Raw genomic sequence first — 22,279 nt, 5'->3', positions numbered from 1 at the left:
GTATTATTCATGCCAGTAAAGACTACTTGATTCATTAAAGGCCTCGGGATTGATTTTTAGCTGAAAGCATTGTAAGCTGAACACAGTTACTGGTGATACACAGTTAGCATTAATAATTTTCAACACAGCAGCATATGTTGATTTTTCCTTTGGGCCTTTTTATACCATCCTGATTTTACAATAATCAATCTGGAGATGACCACCCATATTAATCAATGACTGACCATGTTATTGCCCAGAGTCCTTTATCCAGTCACAGCTGTCTGCACACAGATAAAATGCTCTCCCGTTAGGCATTAAAGCTTAAGTATCCCAGAAAGTACATACATGGAGTGGGAAAACATACGTGGAGTCTTTTTCAAATAATTTTGCATAATTGATCTTCTTTGCTCCCGTAATCATGTTGTTACAAGAGCTACCAGTTTGCAGTGGTAGAGGAGAGGGTTATTTTTATGATCCTACAAATGTCAAAATATTAGCCAGACAGGCAAAAGACAGAATTCAGCTTGTTGGAATAACCTTACACCTAAAATTGATGCCTCCTGTTCTTATTTCTGCAACTAAAGTTCTTTTAAATATTCTTTGTATGTAATATTTGGAAATCTGCAAAGCAGCGTGTTAATGAGATATGTAAGTCTAGAGGTTTTTTACTGTTAGATATTATATTCTGACAGTGTGGAAGCTAGCCTCAAAGCCTGGGCGTTCTTCTGCAAGGTCCTGTACAAAAATTATTACATAAACAGCCCTCAGTAAGAGTTTATGAACATAAGCCTGCAAGTGATTGCACAGGTATATATATACTGCATTGAACACCAGTCTAGGCATGGATTTAGTCCTGTGCACACACGATGCAAGGCAGTGTTAGGGCTGTAGGAAACAAAGACACCTGCAGCTTTTTCAACCTGCAATACAAAGGTTGATCTTCAGAGATGCCTTTATGTGCCAGACATAAGCATCATACCTACCAGAGATGGTTTGACTGAATCCAAAGGAGAAGGCTCCAGGCTCAGCTAATCGCACCGTTCAGTTTGAAAGTCATACAGAGAGCTAAGGTAACAGCACAGGAAGTTGGGCTAGGATGTCCTCTTTCATTGCAGGCAATAAACCAGCGTGTCTTAAACTGACGGCCAAAGGGTACTTGCTGTTGGTGCCCACTGAGCATTGGTATGTAGACCTGGAGCCCTCATCCACTGACAGTTGTTTTTTCCTGTGAGGAACACCTCCCTTTCAATTATTAAGCAACTTGCAGTGCAGCATGTGGTGGTAAATATATGTCATTATGTGAGAATACATGGAACCTTAAAAACATAGTGCTGCAGTATAGGCTACTTCATTTATACAAGTAACAACCTTGGTATTCATTAGGCTCAGGGATGGTTTCACAAATGTGTCTCATTGACAACGGAACAAATGAAACAAAGTAAGAATTACAAGGTCAAAGTAAGAAGATGACCCAGAAAGTACCCTGCAACACAGTACCCTGCAATTCGTGCCCCTGTACTCAGCACTGGTGAGGCTGCACCTTGAAAACTGTGTTCAGTTTTGGGCCCCTCAGGATAAGAAGGACATTGAGGTGCTGGAGCATGTCCAGAGAAGGGCAACAAAGTTGCTGAAGGGTCTGGAGAGCAGGTCTGATGAGGAGTGGCTGAGGGAGCTGGGGTTGTTTAGTCTGGAGAAGAGGAGGCTGAGGAGAGACCTTATCGCTCTCTACAACTGCCTGAAAGGAGGCTGTAGTGAGGGGGCGGTTGGTTTCTTCTCCCAAGTTACAAGCAATAGGACAAGAGGAAATGGCCTCAAGCTGTGTCAGGGGAGGTTTAGATTGGGAATTAGGAAATATTACTTCACTGAAAGAGTGGTCAGGCATTGGCACAGGCTGCCCAGAGAGGTGGTGGAGTCACCATCCCTGGAGGTGGTAAAAAATGTGAAGACGTGGCACTTGGGGACATGGTTTAGGAGGCCTGGGGGTGTTGGGGTGACAGTTGGACTTGATGATCTTAGAGGTCTTTTCCAACCTTAATGATTCTATGAATACTGAGATTATCATCATCAGAGTTGTTGGATCATCACTATAAGGCAACCTGCATTACACCTCTGTATGATTAGATCAGGGTTATGAAATTTCTCAGCAGATAAGGGGACAGACCATACAAATGCTTTTTATTCAGGCGCTGGATTGCATTATATAGGCAAGCTTTTGCTGGGCTATATGAATTTATTCCAGGGGCCAGGTCAAGCAGGCAGATAACCAGACATTTCTGGTTTACAACGCAACTGGACTGTGCAGTTGTATGTTTTAATTTGGGGTCTGAGAAACAATTGGTATGGAACCCTTGATGAAGCTGTATACATTCAGATTTTCAAAAGCAGTTGCAGTTTCTCAGTGCCTATGAGACCGCCAAACAACTGTGGTGCCCACAATTTCCTCTGCAGTCCACAAGGATGGTGTTATTACTCATGTGTTTCACTAGGACGTAAGTAGTTCTCACTGTAATGTCTTTAAACCTCCCAAACTCCTTGGAGAAAAAGACATATGGAGCTTCAAAGTATTTTTTCCTCCTGCATTTGGGGCCTGTCCATCGAAAGGATGGGTCAAGTTTCACCAGACCTGCTCTGAACAGCTGATATTAATTACTGGAGTTAGACTGTTTTCCATGTCTATTTTATCCAGAGGAAGACTGTATTCATACATGTGAAAGCAGTAGCACACAACATTTCAAAGCAAAATGATGTGTGCATTAAGGGATATTTGCACCCACTCTTTGTTCTATTGCTCTAGAAACCTATTCCCAGTATTGCGTGATTGGCAGGGCAGGCCCACAGGATATAAACTAAGATCCTGGTTTTGTACTGGTTTTGCCACATGGCAAATCAGCTTCTATCAGTGATTTTCAGTCTCACAAAGTAAAATATATTCCAGGAACTACTTCGTATCATCTCACTGGATGTGGAGAGCACAGAGAACTCGGCTTTGTTGCTCTTAAAATATTAATTTAAGCTCACATCCATGCCCAGATCCCTTTCCTAATGGACTATAACGTGCAGTTTATTTCTTTCCTTACGTATATTCTGGCTTCTTTGGAGTCACACTAAAGTTAAACCTGACCCCATGTCTCATACATTAGATTTACCTTCTTTTACCTCTTTTTGAGGGATTCTCAGACCAGTTCAGCAAATTACCTGTTTCAGAACAGAAGAGAAAATGAAGAAGCATTTCACTATTTTATTCTGCAAAGACAGGCTCTATATTCAAAAATTTAAAATTAAAGGCTGCTTTTCTTTCAGACAGATTTTCCAAGCAATAGGAAAGTTAGAGAAACTTTTTCTTCCTGAGTAACTGATACCGTGAGAGATCAATGATGTTACTATGGTATCATTGCTACTATAGTAGCATTCAAGTACCTATAAATTAGATACTTAAATTGTTCCTATCTCTATAATCAGCTTTACATAGTCATGTAAATTTAAGAGGCTAATTTTAATTAAGTTTTTTGAACTATTTGTCAGCTGTACAATGTATTCTATATTGGTACAGACATGGACAATCCTAGCCCCGCTTCTTTGTGGAATGTCTGTTCTAACCTCTGCTTGTAAACATTCCATTTCAATTCTTACCTGTGTTTATGAACATTTTTTAGGAACCCAAAGGACCAAGAGTGTCCACTTCATGAACCACTGTGAAATGTTCTGAACATTCACACTCTACCTGGAGTCAACAGAAACAGCCTGCAGATAATTAGGAGAATCTTAAGCTAATTGTATTCTACAATTTTGCCTCTTTTTTCCTCTGACAACTAGATGTGTTATTTTTCGCAAGGGCAAGGAACGAGGGACAGAATCCAGCACTCAAGTGTCTATTTCTAATTATGCTAACTAAACTGGGAGCTCTATTTGCATGAGGTGACAAAATCAGCATACAAAACTGTCATTATGTTGATAGCCATACATAGAAACACACATAGTTATGCCCACATGCATTTTTAGGGATTCACATTAAAGTACATCCAGAAATATTTATAGCACCTGGGGGGAGAAATCTCTCATCCTCATCATTTTTCTTTGCTCACGTTTTACATTTTTCTACCAAGGTAGAAAGAAGTAGATTTTTCCTGTCCACTCCAGTTTATAAAATGCCTTTTTATTTCAAAGGCATTACAGTTTTTCAGTATTTCCCACAAAGGATAATCACTTGGTTGTTTTTCCTCTTGTAACTGCTGCATGCTGCTGCACAAGTCACAGGTGGGAGGTATTATAGAATCAAAAGGCCTGTTTGCTGCTAACATCCTTGCAACTCAGTTTCTTGCAGGAGAGAAAATGGAAGGCTTTAGGAGTGATTCTGAGTGCCTGTAGTTCTCTTTTTCATCAACGGGAGGTGTAAAACCTACACCTCCTTTTCTAAAGCTGCTCAAACCCCAAGCCTCACTGCCTCTTACACTGTTTGGGTCTCTCCAGGCTGTGTGATTACAATTGCTGCAGGAGCTATTAGATAGACTTCACGATATCAGCGAGCACTCATAGGGGTAACGCTGCAGGCATACACTGTGGTCTCATTTGCTTACATGCATCTCTGCAAGACAGGGGAATCGGGAGCACTTTTTGTGCATCTTACAGCTTTACACTAATATTGATCCGCTGAGAAATCTATGTAAAGTTTGCCAATATTTCTGCAGGGTTTTACTGCTTCCCCTACCCCTTTTCTTCCTTTCTTGTCTACCTGGAGAGCACCCTGTTCACTCCCTCCTGTCCCTCCAGTGCACTTTTGTCCTTTAAGACCACAATAAGTTAGACAAAGGACCCCCTTTAACCCCTACAAAGGGCCACATTTCCTAAGCACTAAATAGCAGTTTCACAGAAAAATAAAACCAGAGAATAGATGAAAGAATACCTGCAAAGTAGTCATGCTTGAGCCTTTCTGCTGTACTAGCTCCTTGTCTGGCAGCGTGAACCTTATTTTACCCCCCCTATATCTTCAATATCAACTGTTAACGTACTGTGCTTTCAGTATTCTTCCACAAACCTTTCTCAATGCAAATGTATTAATTTAATCTTCATTTTCCCAGAATATGATATAATCCTGAATTATTATTTCTGGACAGAAGTGGGCTCACCCAGAACAAAATACCTGCTTCAAATGCGAATCAGGGAGCAGAACACAATACTTGCAGGTTGATGTTTCTATTGTTAGCAAAACATTGATGGCCACAATCAATTATAGCTATTTTTGTGGAAGCATTAAAGGCAGGTTTGGATTCATAGGGTGGAGTTGGGGGACAAGAAGTGGAGCAAAGTAAAGTTGCATACGTGCTAGCTAACACTGTTGTCAGGGAACAGCAAGAGCAGGGCAGCCTCCCAGAGGAAGGGGAGGTAGGACCCAAGGGATAAATCCCACAGATAGGAGGGGCATTACCAGCCAGGGCCCAATCCCACAGCACCCAAAGAAGGCAGGTAGGACAGACCAAAGATAACAACTAGGTCTAGCAGGAAGTCCGGATCATGAGGCAGGCCCAACATCAAGCAGAGATACCAACCTGCAGGCTAGGTTTAAGACTAAGTCTGGTGATCTCCAGGGAACATCCATAGTAATGAGACTGAGCCAAGGAACCAGCCTATAAGTTAAAGTCAGAACCAAAGGGGCATATAGGGCTGCAACTAAACCAGAACCTAACACTTCTCCATAATTCATCAAGGACTGATAGCCCTGGGCTGAGCTTAAACAGAGCTGCTGGACGTACAGATGTGGGGAGAGGCTCCAGGTGAGGCTGGTCATGACCATTAGGCTTATTAGTACAGCTGTTATATTACGTGAGATGACTGCAGTGATATAGCTGGGCAGTCTTTCCCTGTATTGATGTTAGAACTGTGTGGGTGACAATAACCTCTGGGAAAAGGACAATTTTCTTCTTGTGGTTTCTCAAATAAAGCTTCAAAGATCCTCATGGTCTGAGGGTCTCTGAGCACCAGTTCTGACCCAGGGAGGAAGATGACACTGTTCCTTTTGCAGTGACCTCTAACAAGGAACAGCTATCCACTTCTAAAGGAAAAAATAATGTTGTGGGGTTTTTTTCTCCAGGTTCCTTCAACATCAGTGATCAGAATAGCTGCACAGATGCTCAAAGACTTTTGTCCACAGTCTATACTGAACTTGCTAAGCTTGCTTCTTGAGATTTGCAGGGCAATTTGCTCAGAGGAAAACATAGCATCAGCAGCCCCCCAAACAGTCCACGTATGCCCTGCAATGGTGTTACCCACACAGATGGAGCAGCTCCCTTCCCTTCCTTCAGTGTTTTTACCTGCACACTGGTGATGTTTTCAGAGCATTTTCCTTGGGCACCTTCACTAGCTGGGTGAGGCAAATTCACCCCTCAGCATAGTTGTTCCAGTTTCTCTGTATGCCCAGGTAGGTATTTTCGCATGAATCACATTTGATGGACATCTGTGAGATCTTCCTTAGAATCATTATAACTAAAAAGTTGCTGTTTAAAACAAATATACAGCTCAAAAACTGTTGCAGTTTTTTGTTATTCCTTTCCCCCACCACCCCCAGCTCTGTCTGAGCTGTGAACAAGAGTACTGGGTAGCACGAACCGAGAGGTGTTTGAAATGCAGCATTCTCTATCCTCCTGAGTCACTGCTAGCCATCAGTTTCTCTTCTGAACACTTGTTTTCACTGCTATACTTTCAAATCAAATACAGCTTCACATTATATTCCTGTTAAAAATCTAGCCCTTTCAAAAACCAAAAATCAGTTTCCTCATTATTGTAGACAAATGATTTTTAAAAGCAAAAGCTAGGTACATAAAATGAAGCAATTGTTTGTGTTTCTGTAAAACAAACATAGCAACAACATCATTGACAGAGCCACAAACAGAAATTGATGTGGTTTTCACCCATGTTTGAATGAAGATGAAGCAGCAGAAGTGCAGTAGTATTTTTTACCAGCCTCCTGTTTGATATGAAGTATTTAGTGTGTTATGGCAATTTTAAGAGTGCTGTCCTGGCCCAAAACACTCCTGTACAGGTATGTCAGCCACCTTTAACAGATACTGTCACCAAACTGCATGGGTGTATCAACTGAACTGTATGGGTATAAAGACCAAACTGTGTGGGTGTAGTAACCAAATTGACCAAATCATACCTGTACGTTGGCTGCACTACATAGATATAACGTGAACCCTACACAGATGGACTGAACCCTACAGGGACAGTGACCCAGCTTTATGGGCTCACAGAGAGGTAGAGCAATGGAACCAGGCAGGCACACCGACTGACTGAACCATGGGGCACGCTGACGGACTGAACCAGGCAGGCACACCGACTGACTGAACCATGGGGCACGCTGATGGACTGAACCAGGCAGGCACACCGACTGACTGAAGCGTGGGGCACGCCGACTGACTGAACCAGGCAGGCACACCGACTGACAGAACCGTGGGGCACGCTGATGGACTGAACCAGGCAGGCACACCGACTGACTGAACCGTGGGGCACGCCGACGGACTGAACCAGGCAGGCACACCGACTGACTGAACCGTGGGGCACGCCGACTGACTGAACCAGGCAGGCACACCGACTGACTGAACCGTGGGGCACGCCGACTGACTGAACCAGGCAGGCACACCGACTGACTGAACCGTGGGGCACGCTGACGGACTGAACCAGGCAGGCACACCGACTGACTGAACCGTGGGGCACGCCGACTGACTGAACCAGGCAGGCACACCGACTGACAGAACCGTGGGGCACGCTGACGGACTGAACCAGGCAGGCACACCGACTGACTGAACCGTGGGGCACGCCGACTGACTGAACCAGGCAGGCACACCGACTGACAGAACCGTGGGGCACGCTGACGGACTGAACCAGGCAGGCACACCGACTGACTGAACCATGGGGCACGCTGATGGACTGAACCAGGCAGGCACACCAACTGACTGAACCGTGGGGCACGCCGACTGACTGAACCAGGCAGGCACACCGACTGACAGAACCGTGGGGCACGCTGACGGACTGAACCAGGCAGGCACACCGACTGACTGAACCGTGGGGCACGCTGACGGACTGAACCAGGCAGGCACACCGACTGACTGAACCGTGGGGCACGCCGACTGACTGAACCATGGGGCACGCTGATGGACTGAACCAGGCAGGCACACCGACTGACTGAACCGTGGGGCAGCCGACTGGGCCACACATGTACACCAGTGGGCTGTACCGGTGTGCCAACCTGCCGCACACAGAGGCCACGCCACCACACAGCCCCCGAGGCCTGGCGACAGCCTGTGCTGCTCTGGTTTTGGGGGAGTGAGCTGGCCCGTTCCCAGCGTCTCGGGGCGCAGACCCCGGCGCCATCCCCAACCTCAGAAGAGGGGGTGCAGGAGGGCTTTGCCGCCGGCCGCCCCCCCTCAGCGTCCCCCCTCACCCGCCCGGACTACATTTCCCAGAACGCAGCGCGGCACCGGCGCCCTTAAGGCCCCCTGGCGGCGGCGCGCGGCCATCGGCAGGCTCGGCGGGGCGGGCTGAGGCGAGCTGAGCCCAGGCGGGAGCGGGCGGCGTCGAGCGGGGCGGAGGGCGCGGGCTGCTGCCGGTGCCCACCGGCCGGGACGGCGAGAGCCGGGATACCCGCCGGTGAGGGAGCGGGAAGGGTTAGTGTGAGCTCGCCTGTGCGAGGTGCCGCGCCGCAGCCATGGGGAACCGTGGGATGGAGGATCTCATCCCGCTGGTCAACCGGCTGCAGGACGCCTTCGCCGCCATCGGGCAGAACGCCAACCTCGACCTGCCGCAGATCGCCGTGGTGGGGGGGCAGAGCGCCGGCAAGAGCTCCGTGCTTGAGAATTTTGTCGGGAGGTAAGGGGGTCCCTGGGGACTGTGCGGGGTGCATGGACAGGGCTGCTGCGTACACGGGCGCAGTGGCTGGATGCACGGGCAGTGCGGTGCAGGGGCACAGCGGCAGGACGCACGGGCAGTGTAGCTCACCAGCAACGCTGCTGGGTGCAGGGGCACAGTGGCAGGATGCACGGGCAGGGCGGTGCGGGGGCACAGCGGCAGGATGCACGGGCAGTGCGGTGCACGGGCAGCGTAACTCACCAGTAGCACTGCTGGGTGCGGGCGCAGTGTGCGGGCAGCGCAGTAGCGGGGCAGTGCTGCAGGACGCCCGGGCGCTGCGGTGTAGGGGCAAGGAGGGGCGGAGGAGGGCCCTCCGCCTCGGAGGGGGGGGAATCTCCGCAGCGGGGTCTCCGTCTTGACCTCCCCTTGGGGGCCAGTGGAGCCCCCCCAACCGGGAGGTGCGCCCCGGCCGTTGCATAACGGGGAGGGCTGAGATGTCAGTGGGGACCGGCCCCTTTCCCTGCCCTGCTCGGTGAGGGGCAGCCGGGCCGGGGTGCTCCCCTCCGCGGGGCTCTGAGAGATGGGTGCTGGGCTTGGAAGGGCGAAGGGGTTGGGGGGTGTTTAAGTTTAATCTGCTCTGTCCCCCTCCCCCAGCCCTGACTCGCTGTCCTCCATAGCGGATGCCATGTCAGAAGCTGCTGGGAGGCTATAGGAAGGACAGGGTTATCTCCCTCCTATATGCTCAAATCCCCGGGTGCTACCATTTTGTGACAGGCAATATACTGGTGCCTTCCCTTCATGTGACCTTCGCATTCATCATCTGCAACTTGAGTAAATTGCAGACCGTGCCGCCTGGTTATCTGCTCCAGTGTAGACACACAACACCTGGGGTGGGGGGGTTGTTCTTCAGCTTGTTTCTGGCCTGGTTAATTAATTGTATTCAGTGATATACAGTTTTAGTTATCAAGGTATTTTTTTGGGCTATGAGGGGCTTGTAAGTTGCCGGTGACTTGTCCTAAAAGCAGTGACTGCTGTGGTACCTGGTCAGATGCTTGTGTGGGTTTTTCTCTTTCAGCAAGCTGGATTTATGATATCCATTGGATGTTGTTTCCCCACCCCCAATTTTTCTTTTAAGCTGTTTGCTGCCGGATGGCTTATAAAGCTTTTCTGCTGTTGGAAAGCTCTGCAGTGTGTATGAATTTTTTGTTTAGCTGTGAGTAGCCCCAAATTTGGGACTGGTGCAAGGGCAGCCTTGAGCAGGGAGTGCAGGGTATGCTGTGTGTACTAGGAGGAGGGCACAGAGATTGTATCTGGTGCAAAGAAAGCATGGTTGGAATAGCATTGAAATAAGATTTTTTTTTTCTTTGCTATAGGTATATGTTCAAAGAGTTTGGAATCCTTTCTAGCTAACTTCCAGCAGTCCATGCATCCCCCAGGGATGCTGGGAATCGTGCCAAGGGAACGACGTTGCAGGAACACATTTTATTGAGCCTCAGATCATAGACCAGGATCCACTTGTTTGTCCACAGGCACAGGAAGAAAATGACGATTCCTGCCACCAAAGTGAAAAACTTGCTGTGCTGTAGCTTTCTAAGAAGGGGAAAATAGGTGTCCTGAAGTATGTGAGCAAAATGGGTTCACCTGTTGGCTCTGTTTTCATGCTTTCCAAGTACTGGCAGTCTAACCTTGTAAATCCTTTTTAGAGGATCTATGCAGCTAGTGCTGCAGTGGCGTAATATATAATGTATGGCTGTCAGGCCAGGGGAGGGTTTGTCAAAGGACAGTTAGTGTATTGGGGGTACACTGCCCGCTGTTCCTTTAGACTGAGCAAACAGAAGGAGATATACTAATCCTTGGTGCATCTCCACTGGCACCAGTTGTGAACTGGGGATTTTTATCTGCCTGGTGGAGAGCAAATTAATTAAATTGTCTTCTGTCTCTTTCTGATGACCCCTGTCCCAGGAGAACTTGTGACCTGACTGTGTCCCATCAGTTGTCTCTCTAGCAGCAAGTTATAGTGCTGTGGCTTTTAGAAAATGAAATAATGAAGGGTCCCCTGAGCATAACTGAGAGACCTGTCTGTAGAAAAGCATTTAGAAGAAATAATTGGAGTGCAAATGGAAAATATGTCAAAGGGAAGAGTTCTTTCTCCATTTGATACCCTTGAGTGCTGACTAGTTTAGAGACTGGTAACATGAGACATCTTACCACAGAATGTATGTGTATGCTGCAAATCCCAATCCTGTTAAAATGATGTTGTGTCCCTGCTGTAATGTGTGGTCTCTTTTCTTTTTGTATGGGTATAGGAACTGTGATAAGCCATGGAAATAGTGCCCAGAATAAGCAAGGTTCCTCAATGTAATTATGATAGGGGCTGTTTTCTTGTCTGAATAGGCATAAGAAGAAATTGTGCGTTGACCTACTGTGTAAATACAATTATTGCTGCAGTGTGGACATGACATATGTCACTGCTCCAGCTTGATACCAGGATGGTGGTGCAGCTATTGCTTAGCAGCTGCTCATTGCACAGTGAATATGAGTGCTGATGAGTTTTTCTGAGTGGATGGAAATTTGTGCAAGAACAAATGCTGATGCAGTTGGTACTGAGTGACTGTGCTTGATGGGGATGCTTCAGACGAGGGTCTGGAGGCCCTGCCAGGGCTGGCTTCCCCGCTCAGTACCTGCGGGGCTCTGTTCAAATTGTCATCAAGGCATGTTCACATAGTAGGGCAGCACACTTGCCCCCGCTGCCAGAGCTAGCCTGTGGCTATGCAGGACTTCAGTCTAGGGCTGCTGCTGGCACCTTGCATAGCACTGAATCCCACGCATGCAGGAAACCTGAAAGCACAGGGGGATGCTGACTGGAATTGATGTTTAGTTATACTTCTTACCAAACAAATATATTTTTTTTTTCTTCCTGAATGCAATGGCTTACTAGTTGCTGCTAATTAGTCTTCCAGTGTCACTTACTCTGTTGTTAACAGATTATCCAACAGCGCAGAGCCTGTATTTATAATACCAGATGTCAGTGTGGCTGCTATGTGTGCTTTTGCTGCCGGAGACTCAGCATGGTGACTAGGATACTGGCTGATGGTGTTAAAATCACTGAAGAGAAGAGAGAAGCCATGTAGAAGCCAGACAGGTGACATATCTCTTCATAGACCAGTTTATCCTGGGCCCCAGAACTGGAAGGAAGGTTCATTGGGTCAGCTCCAGGCATGTCCTGTTGGTGTGGTTATAGGCTTGTAGGATAACTCAGGTTGGAAGGGACCTCAGCAGTCATTTAGTCCATTCTTATGGTGGTGTTACTTCCCTGCTGCCACTTCTCTTAAACTAGAAGGCCTTAGAGCAGGCACCAGTACCAGAAAAATTGGTCTGATAAAAAGAACAAAGCATGTGGTATGTACTAATTCGACTTGAGGGAGCCCAAAGGACCAAGAAGGGGGGATGTGCAAGACAGCCCACAAAGCTATTTGTAAAATAATATATGTTCACGCCACTCTCATTTTGCCATGTGAAAATAACCCCCCCACTTATATTTGTTATAATCCTAAGGTCTTAGAGCATTGTTACATAAATCCTTGTATTTGAAGGAGTATTACTGTTACCTCTACTTCACAAACAGGAAAAACCGAAAGCACTGGGCTGTGTTCAGACGGCTGCATAAATGCCTGTGCCTTATGTTCTTGTTGTCTGATCCAAGGCAGTGTGCTGCTCAGCCCTGCTAGGACAGCTGCATTGCTCTTCATGGAGAAAACAAGGCACCTCTGACTTCTGGAGAACAGATGGTTTAAGGGGGCTGCTGAGGAGGCAATGACTAAGGATTGGGAACAGTAGGTGGAAGGACTTGAATGGTAGAAGGATTTGAATGGAGGTGAAACCATCTCATTTATGATCAAGGGAGCTAAGCGGTTCCAAAGTTGTGGGAAGTGAATCAGGGTTTACTTGACCCCAGACCTGAGCATTACCCCAAAAGCATCCTCTCTTAGGAGCTTTTATGTCCCAAACCAAATAGTGGCACTTAGCAGTCTGTCACCAGGCTCTGATGGTATGTGCTGAATTAGCTCATCTTTGTACGTTGCCTGGAAGGAAATTGGAGGCAGACATAGACCTAAACTCAACTGTGTTGGGCTAACCCTGCCTCTCCTAGCAAACTGAAATTTCAGCATGAGTAAAGGAGCAGGGGAAATGCAGTGTTGCAATGCCTGTGGCAGTGGTGAGGACAGGTACCTATTAAGCTTGGTACCTGTGCTACAGTAATTGCCTTGAAAAAAAATAAACAGGCAAGGGGCAGGCAGCATGTGCTGCAACTGTGTCTTTGCCTTGCAATGTCACATACTGACAACACAAAGCTAGATCTTGAAGCCACAGAGTTTAGTTTGGCTTCAGGTATAACTTTGAGGAGCAACTTAATATCATCATATCTCAATTTTCCCTAGCCATTTAGAGATACTTACACCCCCTAGATATGAGGAGGGTATGCCTTTGGTTAGTTATGGGAAGCTTCTCTGGCAAAATACCTTCAGAGGCCAACAGCAGTATTTAGCAACAATCTAGAAGTGAAAGATCATGTAGGGGTGCATATAGAGATGCGGATTCTTGGCTTGTCCAGATACTGTAGGAAAACTGTTTTGTCAACGATCTTTGTGCTTTTAAGTTCTTCAGGCTTCTGCTGTAGTATGTGCTTTGTGAGCTTGAGTGCTAGGGAAAGAACGGAGGGTTTAAATCTTCTAAAAATCATCACTATGTTATGTATAGGTTGAGGATGTCTGCTGTACTGGGTAACGCTGAGCATCAGTGCAGTACTTTGGTGGCAGTTTTAAATTTAAGCAAGAAGATACACTGGCTGACTTGCTCTGCTCTGGCCACAAAAGGGGTCCTTAAATATGATTCTTCTCTTTTGTTCTCCTTTGAGATACACTTACATGCCCAGAGTGGTGGCAGAGAGAGTAATCCAAGTCATGGACCCTTAATTGTGTGGTAAATACACCTGTGAGCTGACCAAATGCTGTTATGTATTTGCAAGTTAAATACATAGGCATTGCTTGGGAACTGACTTATTTAGGGTTGCAGAGTCTGGTGTAAGAGCCAGGACTAGGATTCTGTTTAGAGAAATAATGGTCAAATAATAGTCCTTCAAATTGTAGCAAGCCTCTAATCTTCAGTGAAGAAAATACCTATTTTTATCTGGGATTAATTGGGGAAGGAAGAGAATATGGAGCACTGGGGGAAATGGATAATGCGTTACAGCAGACCACAAGATAAAATAATTTAACTTAAGAGAAATCTGTACAGCTCTGAGCAAACACTGTGGGAGGAGGAACGCTAGGAGGGGATACATAATTATGTTAAACCGTAACATAACATGGATGGCTGTGAGGGGGGGAAAAAAGCATGAATCTCAATGTTTGTAGATTCAGCAGCAGTGTCTGCCTGTATTTGTCCTCTGACTACTTGCTTTAATGTTATAGGTGTTGGCTCAAATAAACACACGAGTCTGATATCTTTTCTACTTCCTGCAGCAGCTGGATGTTCTCTGCAGATCTTGCTGTCTGACTGTATTCTTCAGCTTAACTCTTTAGTGATAATCTCATACTTCTGGTAACTGCCCACTAGCCATATATTCACTAGGAAAAGAGATCCTTATGGCATGTCTCAGATCATATCAGAATTTACCCGGGGAAAGGAAACCAGCTGTATCTCCAGTTCGGAAGCTGATGCTCAGTGTTGTGCATGTTGGGGCTTGCCTGGATCTACTGTTGTGTGAAAATGACAGGTTACGTTGTCATTGCTGGAATTCATCACCTGATAGCTGGCACATCAGAGGATGCCTTCTTCGCTAGTGTGGGCTCTTTCTTGTTACCGTAATAATCCTCAGGTTGGGAATCTTAGAACATCCTGAGCTTACTGTACCTGAGTCCTTACTGTACTTTGAAATAGGTAAGTGTTGTGGAGTTCTTGTGCGTTTACTCCATAAACAGTATGCTGTGATATAGGGCTGTAAAGATCTGCAAAACCATTGGGGAAAGAAGTCACAAGTTCCCAAAAGCATTCCTCTGTGCTAAAACTCTCAGCTGTTACTGTTTTTTCAAAACTTTTCACACAGTAAAAAAAAGGCAAAGCAAAGACAAACTTGTTTTTAAAGGCTACTCATTGTTTTCAGAAGCCATAGTTCAACACCTAGCTGGGGATGCCAAGTCAAGTCCTTGAACCTGACTTCTCCTGGTATTCCAAGCAGGCAGAACTCCACTAGACTTAAATAGAAGGTGTGGGAGTCTGTCTGCAGCACCTCCTATCTGAGGCAGCTTCTGAAAATGTTATTCTAAGGCAGGAACTGAATCCTATTCCTGGTCTGGTGAATTACTGAATGTCCCTACTTTGTACTTCAAGTTTGAGCCTGTCTGTACAAGTGTGAGTAAAAATTCTTCTGAGTGAGGATTTCTTAGCATCTTTAAGGTGAACTTTTTTGAGGAGAAATGGAAGAAGTTGACAACTTATGCTAAGCTAATCAAGAAAACAGTTCTTGCTGTGTTCTAGCTACTGGGGTGAAACTTAATTTGCTGCTCAAGGCATCAGAATTATTAGACAAGAGCAAACCCATGTGTGCTCCACCCAAGCAAGCCAATACTCAGATTTTTGTTTTGGGCAGTGCATTTGAGTGGCAAAACCAGAAGAATTACTGAAGGGCTGGCAGGCAGTCACCCAGAAGCATATGGTGTTCAGCCTATATGCCCAATGTAAAACTGGTTTTGAGGTGGCATTTATGAAATGAAATTTACTGGTAATGTGCAGGGTAAACCTGCTTCCCTGATATGCCACTAAAAAAAACCCAAACCAACCCCAAAACTTTGGGTGTCATACTTTCCTTCTTGGACTCACAGATCTGTAGCCGTATGAGTCAGAGTACTGCTAGTTGGGAGGAGAGCTAAAACTAAATCTGGTCCAAAAAAAAAATCTAGTCATGCATGGTGGGAAAATAGCTCACTAGTGGGACAGTTTCTCATTCTAATTGAAATTTTATTTTCCTGATCTCAGACCTTGTTTTGCACAACCTGATAGAGTGAAAGCTTAAGGTAAAGGAATATTGTCTCTGGTAACAGGCAGATGGGCACGTTCAGCCTTGAGACGGAGTTCTGTTCTCAGCTCTGAAACTAAATTCTTGTGTGACTAATTTTTTTATACCTCTTTCTCCGCCAGTAGAAAAGAGAGGCTGTTGGTCTCTGTCATGTCATGTAGGTGTATATCACTAATGGACACTTGAAATAACACTAGTAAAGGTTAACCATAAAGTAGGAAACTATTTTTCCTAACAATAAATTAAAGCTCTGCAAGGGAGGTACAGTGATGTCTGCCTGAGCCCTTTGCAAGACCTGCCTGCTCTCCAGAGGTGATGTGCCAAGAGCTTTAGCAGTTCATGCAGCCTCATTTGTCCAATGTTGTTGGTTACTTAGGTCTGCTCTGCAGAGAGGTTGGGACTGATGCAGCCACCTTTGGCTGCTGGCATAGATCAGATACTGCATTTGAGGAGTCAGGGTGATATTAGAAAGCACTGGGAGATGAGAGGTTGCACTAGATGAGCTGGTAGCACTTAAATTTTTGAGCATAGCCTTTTGGAGCAGGGATGGGTAGTGCAGCTCTGTAGAGGAATGAGCCTAGTGCTTTGTCCTTATTGACTTCAGATATTCAGATGGTCTGCTCAGGCCCAGAGGTGGTCAGACTGCAAGCGGGACTGGTTCTGAAAAGCTCCAAAAAGCTATTTCTCTTTATTTACATTTATCTGTGATCCTTCGAAAGCATGCGTCATACTTACTTTTGAGTGACATGGAGTTTAGTCATGAGAATTGGTGCTGGTTTTGGCTGGGGTAGGGTTAATTTACTTCATAGTAGCTAGTATGTGGATGTGTTTTGGGTTTGTGTAGAAAACAGTGTGGATAATACAGGGGTGTTTTTGTTCCTGCTGAGCAGTGCCTGCACAAAGTCAAGGCCTTTTCTGCCTCTCAGCCCACCCCACCCCACCAGCGAGTGGGCTGGGGGGCCACAAGGAGTTGGGAGGGGACACAGCTGGGACAGCTGACCCCAACTGACCCCAGGGATGTCCCAACACCATGCTCAGCTTATAGAGCTGGGGGAAGAAGGAACAGGGGGAATACTGAAAGTGATGGCGTTTGTCTTCCCAAGTCACTGTTGCACGTGATGGAGCCCTGCTTTCCTGCAGATGGCTGAACACCTGCCTGCACATGGGAAGGAGTGAATTAATTCCTTGTTTTGCTGGCGTGCATGGCTTTTGCTTTACCTATTAAATTGACTTTATCCTAACCCATGAGTTTTCTCACTTTTACTTTTCTGATTCTCTCCCCCATTCCCATTGTGAGGGAAGTGAGTGAGCGTCCCATTTAGTGAATACGTTACATTCAGTGTTATTAAAGTGGCTTAGTAATTTTCTTAAGCTGTCTTATATAGATGGGTAGACAGAACAATTAAATTGCTGACAGTTGCTTCCTGCAAGACCTTCAAGCTTGTCACAGCTCCTAGGCTGGTGCTTACTATTATAGATAACTGCTTTTCTTGCCTTCAAGACACAGTACAGGAAGAATGAGCCCCGAGTCTGAAATCTAACAGTGTCTCTAATTGTTCTCTGCCATGTTAGATGCTCTGAAAGCTTTGGCAGACCCAACCATGACCAAATGGAAGCGAGATGGTATTTCAATCCCTGGTCAGTAGCTTCTTGCAGTTCAGCATAACATGCTTTTTGAAGCATCTTGAAAGCAGACGTTATGCAAGCTCCTCAAGCTGTGTCTTGCTGACTGGAAGCTAACTTGCCAACTTCTGCCACTTTTCTGCAAGTCTTGTGACTTTTACGGTTTTTCTTAGAGCCCTGGGCACAGCAATTAAGCTAACAGAAAAGCAGCGTAGCTTTTGTATTGAGAACATAAATTTCTAACATGGATGTTCGAAAGTATTTTTTTCCTTTAAAAGATGCTGTTTCCCTAAGGGCTCCTGGAGACAAGTATAAAGAATCCCAAAACTTCTAAGACCTGCGTTGTCAACTCTTCCCTTCCTAAAAATCAGGGCTTAGTCTTAGAACTATAAGCTCTGCTAAAATACTTATGTTGCAGTCACAATGAACAATGAATTACATGAAATGAGGTTTGGAATAAATCCAGTTCCTAACTTATGACTGAAATGGGAATTGAACTTGAGTCTCTAGGGGTAAAAATACTATTTTAATAATGTATTGCCTCAACAGTCCCCTTTAACACTTCCTTTCCTGTTTCTTATGGCTTTAGGTTGCATTGTTGCAGCTGTGCTAAAGGGTGAAGAGCTAATGCTACCGTAACAAGTATGAGAATTGCTGGGATCCTGTCTGACCATGCTAGGTCTGTCATTTTGTGGCTGTGAAACAGTCTTGAAGTAGGAGTAGCCAGTCTAGTATATGGGATGCCTGAGAGAGGACATAGCCAATATTAAAATGATACTGCTGTGGATTTTGGCTGAAGAGCCAGGCACTGTGGCTCTAATGTTGTATAAAAGCTGAGCATAAACTGCAGCTGTATTTCAGAGTAGTTTTTTAGCTGCATTTAGACCCTTTCTCAAAGCATCAATAGGCAGAAGTCTACAGCGATGCTGAGTAGTTGGTTCTCAACATCTGCAAATGTTTTTACAGCAGAGCTAACTTACCCTGGAGAGCACTAGGAAAAACTATTATTTTTGCTTTTTTTGAGAACGGAGATCCAGGGATGGGGGAAGCTGTGCTGAACTCCTTAGAACAAAGAAAGAGGTACCTAAAGGCAAAAATCTTGAAGTCTTTGTTCAGTTCCTCCTCTTTGCCTTCCTGCCACTCTTACATGTGTAAAGGCAGAATAAGTTACGTAGGATCTGGCTCAAGGCTCTGACAACACATTAACAGGCTGTTTCAGATCTGAGAGCTCTTCCTCATCAAAGTAATTAAACCTGTACAAACAGGGGCATATAATAAATATAACTGTCCATGTACCGCCTGCCAGCATAGGAACAATTCTGTCAGTGGGGGAATACATCAAATGACTTCTTAGTTCAGAATTAAGCCAGTAAAAGAAGTTCTAACGACAGGTTTTTATGCTGATATTTAGCTCCACTGACTTGCTTATGATTTACTCTGAACTTACAGTGCTCTGGGTCAGGATGGGTCCCCTTGATTCTAATACATGTTGGGTTTTCTCTCTTTGTGGCTGCTGTGATCTCTTGAGTAATCTCTGGCTATTTCTTAAGCTGATTGTGCTTTTACTTTTAATAGAAGCTCCTCTATGAATAGCTGGGAATTGCCTGAGAATGGTGGTGGCCTTGAGAGGAGATCTGTCACAGTGGGGTTATAGCTAGAGGTAAGGAGGAGGTTGGTATGTACCAAAATGCAGAGTATGCTCTGGGATTGGTGCATGACATGTCACATTGCAGAGCTGATGCTGCAGCTCCAGTGCTGAAACTCGGGTCACTTCTACATCAGTGCAGCTCTCAGCAGAGATCCCAGCAATGTACTGCTTCCCTCTGGGCTGTGCTACTTTGATTTGATGTTCCAGTTCCTGGACATTACTCTCTGCTTGTGCTTGTTCATACAAGATGTGTTTGTTATGCCAGGCCTGCAAACTACCTGGCACCCAAACTCATCTTAGAGAAGGAGGTCCACTTCCTGAATGAGTTTGTGTAGAGTATTGAAAGAATGATATTTAAGGAATACTTACTGCAAAAGAACAAGTGACGCACTGCATTAGCACTTGATATTTTGCCATATTCTGTTTGGACAAAGTTGAATTCAAACCAGACACCTGGACAGGCAAAAGCAAATGTTACTAGAAATCAGTGTGTTGGTTTGAAGTGGTGGGTGGAAGATACTAGGGGAAGGAATTTAGATAAACCCTTTACTTGTGGAAAATAGGGAAGGGAATGGAAGACTGGCAGTCTCTGGTCTGTTTGTCCAGGTCACTATGCCACAATTTTGCTCTAGGTTCAGAGTGCCCATTAATAGGTAACACCAACTTTCGCCCTTCTCTGCTTTTTGAATTTACGCCTTAAGTTCTCCATGCAGACCTAGACTCCTTTAGAAATTCTGTGGATGTGTATCTGTATGTAAACCTGCCTTTTTGTCACCTCCTACGGTCACTGCCTAAACCTGATCAGAGGAAAATGTTCCCTGGGACAGGAGAAGTCCCACTGGTCAGTCAGAAGGACTCTGGCAGATGCACTGGAACCAGCCAGTGCAAGCTCATCTCTTCTGGGACTATTGGACCAACTTTCATTCTGGTATAATCTGAAATGGAGATGTCTTGTGTGGATTTTGAAGTAGACTTTAATGCCTCTGACTTTGCTCTGCACTTGAGGTGATAGCAGTCAGCCTGCTGGTTTTTCTTCAAGGGCTTAAGAAGCAGTGCCTCTGCACCATGTTTCCAGCCGGGGTGATCCTAATTATATCTGAAACTGCAGAGGTGCAGTGCATAGCAAGGAGCTTGGCACTGTTCCTGCATATTTCTCCAGGCAGAGCGGAGATACAAATTGGCATCTTCAATTCCCTCTGTAAGACAACCACGCACCTTGGACAAGTTGGTCAGGATGCCCAACTGCAGTATAACTCTGGTACCCCACAGAACTCTTTCCTGCCTGGGCTGTCAGAAGGGAAGCAGCCTGCCACCCCATCCACAACACACACTGCTTCTCACAACTGACCCAAGATAAATTATCAGAGTACATGCATTCAATTTTATAAACCCACCACCCATGTCTGGCCACTAATAGCACATCATGTCTTGAGGTACCACTTCCTTTCCTCATACAGCTTCTCTTTGGGTTTGTGTTAGTGGGCTCATCAAAGTGACTTTGCCTTTTCCAGTGAACTCTAAGTAGTCTGTACCCTTTATGGTATTCAGGCTCTGGGGAGACTGTTTCCTCTTCTAGCACACACTGCTGTCTGGGAGTGGAGGTAGTGTCATACTGCAGTGACAAAATGTGCCTTGAGAAATATTTATTCTTCTCTTAGGTCTTGCAGAAAATACCAGGACTCCAAAGGTGGTGGAGTTTTGACCAGAAGTCTAAGATGATACTTACCATGGGTATTGGTACCTTTGTCTGCCATTGTACCTGGTTTCCTTCTCTGGAGGAGAGAAGGGCAAAAAGAAGGATAAACCCTTTTTTATCCAGAGTCCCATGTGATGAATAGCTTGAATATTAGTTACTGCTGCACAGTCTAGTGGTGTCTATGAACACAGGAGAGCCTTTACCATTGGACAGCCTTTAGTCTAGACTCAGCTGCAGCCCGAGTCTAGAGAGCTAGGACAGATTAAGACACTGGTGGTGGGAAATAGCAATGTCAGCCAGTTGCTCATTGGTCTTCACATGCATTAATCCTAGGGTATTACTGTGGCTGTGCTTTCCCATCAGTCATTCCTGTCCCAGAGTTTTAGTGTACAGCTTGTCCTTTTGTTTTCTTCCAGATCAAGTTGTAGGCTCTGTACAGGTCATGTTTTCCAGGGCTGCAACCCTACTGTTATGGTAAAGCCAGTATTTGTCAGTAGATTTGTCAGTGCTAAAGCAAAGCAGCGTTACTGCAGTAGTATGACAGGTAAGTGTGGCTTGAGAAAGACAAGCAAACCTTTATGGCCATAAAAACCTGTTTCTTCACTACTGCCATTAGGACTGGACTAATTTGATGCCCTAAGGTGGTGTTGATGCCTGGTTTTGTTCTCTTGGAGACTGACTGGACGTTGCAGGGAGATTCTGGAGGTAAAAATCTACATGACTCTTTTTTTTTGCCAGGGTATACGTGCTTTGGAGGGAGTAAAAGGAAAACTTGCTTTCATGCTATGATGGTGAAAATACAGCAAGGCAGATGGCAGAAAGGTCTGGTTTACAGCTTCTGAGGTGGAGAATACATCAGGCTAGTGCAATATTTCTTATACCTGTGGCTCTGGAGGCCTCTGGACCCAGCCAGGGCTGTGGTTGCTTTTCACCTGAGTCCTGGTATTGCTACCCAGATCTGGTGTTAAGTGTGACTTTTTTAAAACGAGTGAAAGCAGCCTTGTTTTCTTTCTCCTGGGACTGTAATTGTTGAAATCAAAGATACATTTTTTCACAAATGTGTAATCCTTACTGCCACATCCATTCAGGATATACCAGGCTGCTTATTCCCTTGAGTTCCTGATATTGTCATGTAGAATCAGTGCTGTGTTATTTTTTTACCTATAATATCCCAGAGCAGCAGGCAAGATCCAGGACTTCATTTTCTATTACTCAAAAGATCCCAGAGGAAGCTGCATAGCAGCAGTGCTGCAATTTTCTACTCTCTCAAGATTCTTTCCTTCCCCTGTGCTGCAGCCTAGAGTCAATGCGGCATTTTCTATAATGGGCAGTGACTTTTTGAGATCAGGCAATGCATTGTAGGCTGTACCACACTCTAAATAATCCTCTACAGTAAAATGCAGAGTTCTAAATAAGA

The 22,279-nt window shown here is 45.5% G+C and overlaps 1 protein-coding gene across 15 annotated transcripts in view; it reads left to right on the top strand.

Moving 5' to 3' along the window:
- The first annotated feature begins 8,525 nt into the window (after positions 1 to 8,525).
- Positions 8,526 to 22,279, top strand: part of DNM1 (dynamin 1) — a 70,511-nt gene continuing 56,757 nt past the window's right edge. For 13 of the 15 annotated variants that reach the window (XR_012663516.1, XR_012663514.1, XR_012663515.1 and 10 more), the window contains exon 1: positions 8,575 to 8,841. Coding sequence is in view for 11 of the 15 variants with exons in the window: in XM_075112309.1 (XP_074968410.1) it covers positions 8,681 to 8,841 (161 nt within the window). In the remaining 4 variants the exon portion in view is untranslated. Of the gene's footprint in view, positions 8,842 to 22,279 lie in introns of all 15 variants that reach the window. The other 2 variants (XM_075112310.1, XM_075112305.1) reach the window with 1 other exon arrangement.

The sequence above is a fragment of the Phalacrocorax aristotelis genome, chromosome 17, assembly GCF_949628215.1.
Source record: "Phalacrocorax aristotelis chromosome 17, bGulAri2.1, whole genome shotgun sequence".
Taxonomy (NCBI): domain Eukaryota; kingdom Metazoa; phylum Chordata; class Aves; order Suliformes; family Phalacrocoracidae; genus Phalacrocorax; species Phalacrocorax aristotelis.
The sequence above is the reverse complement of the archived record's forward strand: the minus strand, read 5'-3'. Positions and strand labels throughout refer to the sequence as shown.